The sequence below is a fragment of the Gossypium hirsutum genome, chromosome A04 (genome assembly GCF_007990345.1).
Source record: "Gossypium hirsutum isolate 1008001.06 chromosome A04, Gossypium_hirsutum_v2.1, whole genome shotgun sequence".
NCBI lineage: Eukaryota > Viridiplantae > Streptophyta > Magnoliopsida > Malvales > Malvaceae > Gossypium > Gossypium hirsutum.
This window is the reverse complement of record NC_053427.1, coordinates 52178041-52186455: the sequence shown is the minus strand read 5'-3', so window position 1 is coordinate 52186455 and position 8415 is coordinate 52178041. Positions and strand designations below refer to the sequence as shown.

Below are 8415 nucleotides of genomic sequence, written 5' to 3'. Positions count from 1 at the left end.
TGATCATTAAAATGACAAGTCTTATTAATGTGAATTAAGGAATCTAGACTTGGTATTGCATGAGTAGATGCATTGCTTGTAAGTGGACATGTTAATGTTATGAATATGTCTTAATAAAGAGTGTTTAATCACTAAAATGATGCCATGAATTGTGGTTTTAATATGTATAAGGTTGTAAGGATTTATGGGTAACATGAAGGCTTGGGAAATAGCTTAAGTGTTGACTACACAAGCTAAGACACGGTCGTGTGTCTCAACCATGTGGGGGACACAGCCTGGAGACACTAGCTTGTGGCCTGGCCGTGTGGTACGATTTGCATGCTGACACCATAAATAGAGAGTTACACGGCCTGAGGACACCGGCGTGTCCCTATGTCTACACAGGCGTGTGACCCTGTTTCATGGAAATAATTTTTTTGAGTTTTCCCAAAACTTTCTAAGGTTCTTAATTCAGTCCCTAACTACCTTCAATGTAGGTTTAGGGCTTCGTAGGCCTGTATGTGGGACATTATGCATGTCTATGAAAATTTTTGAATTAAAAGAAATTTTTTAGCCTGGTTTTTTCATGTTGTCAACTATTAAGTCTAGTAATGCCTCATACCCTGTTCCGGCATCAGACACGAGTAAAGGGTGTTACAGTATGTCAAAGATGACAAAGTATGCAACTATGTTATGAGTTGGTACAGGTATGTATGTAAAACTCATGAGTATGGACTTTAGTATGAGATGAACTCTTGGTAAGAATGATAATGGGTAAGTTAAGCCTAAGATACATGATGATAATTATGTTAACTTATGTTGAGTAGTTATATGATTAATGTATGATTTATGTTGCTTATTATTTGCATGCTAACTTACTAAGCTTTAAAGCTTACTCCCCTTTTCTTTCCATTCCTTATAGTGTCGCTAAGCTAGCTCGGGGATCAAGGAACGTCGGAGCTCGATTCACACTATCAAACAATTTTTTTGGGTATACTTGGTTTCAATATTTTGAGTATGTCATGTATAGGGATTTGGTCATTTTGTTACATGTCATATTGGTTAGTCAAATGCGTCGGCATTGTAATAGTTAATGATTCATTTTGTCTATGGCCATTGGAAGTTGGCTAATATTATTCTTATTGGTCAGTGGTATGTTTATGTAACAATGCTTATCATGAAGATGAAATTGGCATAAATGGAAGAAGAAAGTATGTGATGTTCATGTATGATAGATGTTAGCACGTGCAAATTATCTTGTTTGTGGCTGATTTGGTTGTATGTATATGCTTGGATTGGTGTTGCTTGTTGTTATGTAAGTTGGTGCAAGTAAGGGTGGTAAAATGGCTTGGTAAATAGCCATATTTTTGTCCATACAGGCAAAGACACGGCCATGTTTCTCAGTCGTGTGAAGGACACGGCCTAGGGACATGAGTGTATGTCCAGGGCATGTAAAGTCTGCACCTATTTTATAAAAATTTCGAAAATTAAATTCGCCACATGGCCTAGAATACAGGCGTGTGACTTGGCCGTGTGACTTTCTTTGGTGCATGACGTCAAAAACAGTGAGTTACACGGGTTAGGGACACGGGTGTGTATGACCACATGGCCTACCCACACGGGTGTGTTCCAAAGCCACACAAGCGTGTGACCCTATTTTGATGAAAAAAATTTTAAGTGTTGTAGAATTTTCTAAAGTTCTCGGTTTAGTCCTGAACCACCTCCAATGCATGATTTGGGCCTTGTAGCCTCGTTTTAGGGACAATAGAAATGTATGTGAAAAGTTTTAAATTTGGATGGAAATTACCAAGATGAGATTTGGGTCGCCTACTCGCAACCTCAATAGGCCCCACCAGGTGGACATGCGCAAGGCGAACAATGAAAGGACAACAGGGGAAGCTCATCCTATCAGCTCACGCGAGCCAAGGAGAGTTCGCGGACTCAGTTCGCCATACCTAAGGAGCTCAGGTGTAGGGGACCATGAAGTTTGGCAGGCAACCCAGAACGATACACGTGTCCGGCATGCCCGAAGTACAGTTAGAGTGTCAGTCTTATGAATAGTGGTGTCGAGTTCATGAATAGTGGAGTTAAATCATGAACAGTGATGATATGTATAAATATTTGAATGTTCCCTTTAATGGGATACGAGATAAAATTTGTTCAACAGAGTTAAATATAATTTTTTAGATAAGCATAATATTTTTTATTTATATTACTTTAATATGTAATTAATTTTTTATTATTTAATTAAAAATAGAAAAATATAAAAAATACATAAATAAAAAATGATAGAAGTATAATTGTATTTTAATTTAAAATTTGTTTGATATATAAATATAGATTGAGTTTAAGATTTTTTTCAATGCTAGAGATAAATAAATGATATTTGGGTTAGTATTTGATTTATTGGCACTATAGTTTTTATTATTATTTCACATCCTTAAAAAATATTATGTATCTCTTATTTTTTAATATTTATTATACCTTATACGAAACTTGTTAATCCTCTAATTATACTTGTAGAATTTAAAAACTCCATTGATAGTGTATTAAATAGAGGTATGTAAAAAAAGAAGTAAACCGAATCGAAAAACTGAATCTTTTCAACTTATTCCGTTTTCGATTAATCATTTTTCATGTTTGTTTTAATTAATTTATTCGATCAATTTTCAATTTTGATATTTTAAATTGAATAAACCTCTTAAGGCCATAACCTATTTATATAACATGCTCAATTTTAAACCTTAAACTCAAATACTCAACAAAATTTATTACTCTTAAAACCCAAACCCATTAAGCCAAATGTCTATTAATATTTAAAATCCAATTTGATAATTTAATTTTTTATGATGTTCATTTTAACTTTTATCTTTTAATATTTATATAGGTAGCAATAGTATATATCAAAGAAATGACATGTCGGCCATGTAAGAAAATAATATTTTTTGAGTTCATTAAATATTGTTTGATTTAACTTTTAATAATTTTCTAATGAATTTGAAATAAAATTAAAATTTAAAGTGATACGATATAGCAAATTGAATAAGAAAACAATTATATGAAAAATTAAAAAAAATAAAATTATAACTACCTCAATTAGATTTTTTTCTAATTAAAAAAATCAAAAGTTTTCAATTTAATTTATTTGACTTTGTTCCTAAATTAATTCAATTTAAATAATTAATTCAATTTATTTAATTTTTAAAATAAAAAAATCCCAATCAACTGAATGCGGACCCTAAACTATCAAATATTTTCTCATAATATTCTAGTATATTTTGCCCTAAGTCTGAATAGTTGAGTGTCTTTTACCTAAGATAATAATAAATAGTAAAAAAAAAATCAGATTTACGCTAATTTAAAATTTGCCTGATGTGAAATAAAATAATTACTATTTTATTTTCATTAAACTAAAGTTTTTTTTTTCTTCAAATTGGAAACAGCAAGCTTTGGAGTGAAACTGCATGGAAATATCCCAGTACTCTCAAGCTTCTATCCTTCTTTGTTTCTTTCTTTTGAGAAGAAGGCTTCTATCTTTCATTAATTGCAGAAGACAGTGCAACATGTTGACATGTGCAAATGTCTAAACACTGGACGTGTTTGGCAACCCAGAAAGTAAGGGGGGAAAAAAGGGAAAAAGTTCACTATTATTTCGGAAAATTAGTGATTTATACATACACCAATATTTCAATATTGAATCAAACATCAAGTGATGAAGATGAAGAAACATCTTTTTTATTAGCCTCCTCAATGATCTCCTTCAGATCTGATAAGGAAGACACACAAGGGGTCGTCGTTGAAGAATTATCATCAGAGTTTGAACACGAAGAAGATGACGAAGAAGAAGTGTAGAAAGATAAAGGGGAAGAAGGAGAATGAGAGCGATTAGAACAAGAAGGAATACAATTATCAGTAGAAGAAATGGCAAGTTTTACAAGCAAGTCAACGAAGGCAGCGACGATGTACCCATGGTTGCCTTTGCCATTGGCTTTCAAATACCAACACAGAAGCTTTTCAAGACCTTCCCAATCTTTCAAACCCTGATCTTCCACCATTTCTTCCATACACTTGCTGAAATCAACAAACGGATCTCGAGACTCCATGGACAACACTTCGCTCCCTTTAAAAGGTAACCCATCATCATCATCATCATCACTCGTGGGCTTTGTTACTTCAAGGATCGAACTACTCTCTCCAGGCTCGAAAAACAGTCTGTCAGACCTTAAACCTTTAACGACAGTCTCAACAGGATCACCTCCATATTCATATCCACAGCCACAGGATGGGGATTCAGAAGAGGTGGAGAACCCAGATTGGGGTGTTGTTGCACTTACATCTGCTCTGAAAGAGAGGGTTCTGGGCTGCTGCTGACAGGAAGGCCATGACCATGAGGACGCTGCTTGTACGCTGTTGTTGTTGGAGAGAAAAGGAAGCTTCATCTTCTTCCCCATGAGCTTACTTTTGTTGATGAAGATGCAGTGTGTGTTGCAAGTGTAGAGTAGAAAATATGATGTGAATTGAAATGTGTGGGAATTAATCGGTGAATCCGACTCAGATTTTAATTGAAGGAGTAAATAGGAGTTGATTTAAATCAAATTGAGTTGCAGAAGAGGGGGGGGGGTTTGGGGAGATTGGTGGGGTATTACTCTTTTTCCTTTGACTAATAAATTTATTATATCAGCTTTAATATTTATTGTGGCTTCAGTTCAACTCATTTATTACCATCTATAATTTAATGTTGTACATTGAATACAGTAACACTAATAACTTTATATTTCAGTTTTGTTAATATTTTCATTTATTTACTGCCACTTATTATAATTTACTGTTCATATGCCATTTGATTCTTTTAAAAACATTAAAATTAACTGTTGAAGAATTTATATTTAAGCAGAGGTGACTTTTTTTTAAAAAATTATTTATCTTAAGAAGGTAAAGAAGAGCATCGTTAAGATTTTTTTTTCATCCTCATTCTCAAAGAGAACAATTTAGATATATATTCGTTCAAAAACAAATTGAGACAGATATAACAGTGGTTAATTTATATGTATATGCCCAAAAAAACCTAATTTGAGGAAGTATGCTAAAATATTTGAAATTTATCAATATATTATTTTTGGAGGAAGAAAAGAAAACGCGTCTTATAGAGCATGCTTTCAACCATGTCAGTTGAAAATTTGTCCAACAAGATGCATTTTTATTAAAATTAATAATTAGGTTTGTTGGTTAGATGATCAAATGTTAATGATTTTGTACTTGAGTCTCGGGTTCAATTCCTCTCCTACTCAAATTTATATTTTTTATTTCATGTTGTTCTAAGCTTTTTGTGTTTTTTAATTAATATTTTTGATATATTAATTCTTTTAGTTTGATGGTTAAATAATTGTAATTTCATCTTTACGTCTTAAGTTTGATTCCTCTTATAAAGATTTTAATCTGTACTTTTTTATTTCATGTTGTTTCAAACTTTTTTAATTAATTTTTATAATTAATAAATATATTGTTTTCAAGTTTTTATTTTTAATTAATAACTCTTTTATTTATAAAATCAAATAATAAATATGTAATTATTTTTAAAACCATCAACTAATTTTTTAAATATATTTTTCTTTAAATATAATATTTATGTGTCAAATATTTATTTTCTTAACCTATATTGTGGGGTATGGTTATTTCTAATATTATATAATCAAATAATTATTTAAAATATCATTATTTTTTCAAATATCTAAAATATTTCAAATATCATTGTTTTTCATCTATATAGTGGGTATGATATTTCAAATATTTTTTATGTGAAATATTTCAAATACACATACAAAAATATATAATATGTAAATTTACTACACTCATGATATGAATTGAAAAATAAATATTACATATATAAAAACTATATTTACTAATAATAATGATATTTGCAATAATAATTTAATTTTATAAATAAAGAGTTATTAATTAAAAAGATGAATTAAAAATAAGAAACTTGAAAACAATATATTTATTAATTATAAACATTAAAAACAACTTGAAACAACATGAAATAAAAAATAAATATTAAAATTGTAACACCCTAAACCCAATCTGATTTGTCAGATCTAGATCTTGGACATTACAAACAAATACAGATACAAACTTTGTCTACTTATATGAATACAAACACGGACTTAGTCCTAGCATCGTCCCTTCTAGCGCAGACTCATATGAACTCACCTGTAACAAAATACACACCCAGGCAAGTTCATAAGAACTTGGTGAAAAAAACATCATTACCTGTGACATTTTTGCATAATTCAACGTATAATTTATTTAGATGATCTCATTGTTCTGAACCTTCAACTTAATCACTGAAGAATATTCCCTCAATTTCTATTCTCGCTTACACGTCAGATACCATACCTCGCTCAGAACTCATTTCTCCCCCTCAATACCTTTGATACACTAGTTACACTCTTTAATATGAACTTTCATTAATCTTTACTCATTTCCTTACCTGAGGTTCATACCATTCAAACACCATTACTCTTGCACACATAACTCCCAACCATCATTTCATCACAAATTTTGAATCATCATGTACCCAGATAGCAGTTACCCCCCATTCGAATATAAATTTTGAATTCCTTGTTCAGAATACAGTTTTCTAAATTTCTTCAATTTTTCATTATTCACAATCGACTTATAGTCTTGTATAATACCTTAATGTAGTCTATAGAGACATTGTGCCTTAATGATCTTACTGATCACAACTTATGAACCATACTGAATGTGCTAAAACAAATTAATACAAAATCTGCCACAAAGGAAATTTTTTACAGTACGCCATTGAGAGTCTTATCGTTACATGCCGAGAGCGTTTCCCTCCAAAGTTCTCCATGAAATAGTTCTATTAGTGTGAGCCACAAGGGCATCCCTTTCAAATATCGCCATAGAGGCTGATCTTTTCATACTTTGCCACAAAGGCTTTTCTTTTCTTACTTTGCCACAAAGGTTATTATTTTCATACTTCACCACAGAGGCTTTCATTTCATGATTTGCCACAAAGGCTTCATTTCCTAACATGTTTACAATAAGGATTTGCCTAAACTTAAATTATGTGAGGTTTGCCCATCATTGTCCTGGGGCACGTAGAGAACCCCATTGGTAATCACTGTCCTTTAGTTCCTTTTGAAAGGTGCCATGGCCATGGACTTTTCCTTCAAAATTCATATTAGAGATCGTGTTTTTAGTATCGATGGACTCCTTTAAACTCCACTGTGACAATCAAACATAAACTTAGTTGACAGACTCTTCATGCATTAACATCGCTTAAGACTCAACACTTTAAGTCACTAATCATACACTTCATTGCATGCATTTCAGATGTGCCATACAACCATAATAAAACTTTACATACTTAATTTGTCAGATTCATACAAACTATACATGCAAACCCTAACAAAGAATTAGCCCGTACATTTCAGGTTTCTATTTCATAGGTCAATCAATTACCACAAAAATATATCATATAAATAGTATACATGCAAGAGTCACTATAGAGACTCACTTGATTCTCACCTACTATAGTCCAAAACACTAGATCCAGACTTCCATTGTGTAAATCAACAACAACTACTGCTACAAAACATGGAACCCATCAAGATCTATTCATCTACCCCTTTTCTCATCATTTCTAACATTAAAAATCCCAATCAAGGCCTTATATTTTCTTCTTACTGATTTACCAGATCTAACAAACTTACTCTTTCGCAATATAACAGGTAGAGTCCTAAATATTACCTTGACATAGAGTAATCACTGGTGAAGATCAAAATCTACAACTCCAATTGTAAGTTCTTTAATATTTAGGTAACAATATTTCTTGAGGAAGGAAAAAGAAAAACTCTCCATTTTCTAACTTGAATATCTATATAAATAGCCTAAGCCCTTATCAGAACCTGACACGTGCTTCAAACTTTCAAGATTTCCTTTATAAATGGTTTACAGCTATAATTGGAAATCCAATATTTTTTAAAAGTTTTGGTCCATCCCTTCCGAACTACCTCATTAAAATGTAACTAACATAATAACTCAATAAACTGGGCATACAATACCTTTTTCAATAACCTAATTCACCCTTCATAATATTATCAATCCCTTCTTCTTTACACCTCAACAGATTCAGAAAACAATCTGTAACAGCTCGTTTTCAATGAAGTTGAAATAGTAGTTTTAGGACCACAAATTCAAATTCAAAATTTATTTTATTATTATTTTATTCCATAGAGCATCATATTAGTACCGCATAAAAAATTCGTTAAGAAATTTTACCGTTTACGTGCTTAATTTGATAAAAAGAACTAAATCGTGTAAAGTGTAAAAGTTGAGTTGTAGTAGCTAAAAGTATTAGGTAGCTATAAAACTTTAAAATAGAAGTCCTTATATGGTAATTAGACCATA

General features: G+C 31.6%; 1 protein-coding gene across 1 annotated transcript; it reads right to left on the bottom strand.

Moving 5' to 3' along the window:
* Positions 1-3607: 3607 nt before the first annotated feature.
* LOC107951118 (transcription repressor OFP15) lies at positions 3608-4592 on the bottom strand. Its single transcript, XM_016886050.2, has one exon. The coding sequence runs from the start codon at positions 4428-4430 to the stop codon at positions 3678-3680; it is 753 nt and encodes a 250-aa protein (XP_016741539.1). The 5' UTR covers positions 4431-4592; the 3' UTR covers positions 3608-3677.
* Positions 4593-8415: the final 3823 nt, after the last annotated feature.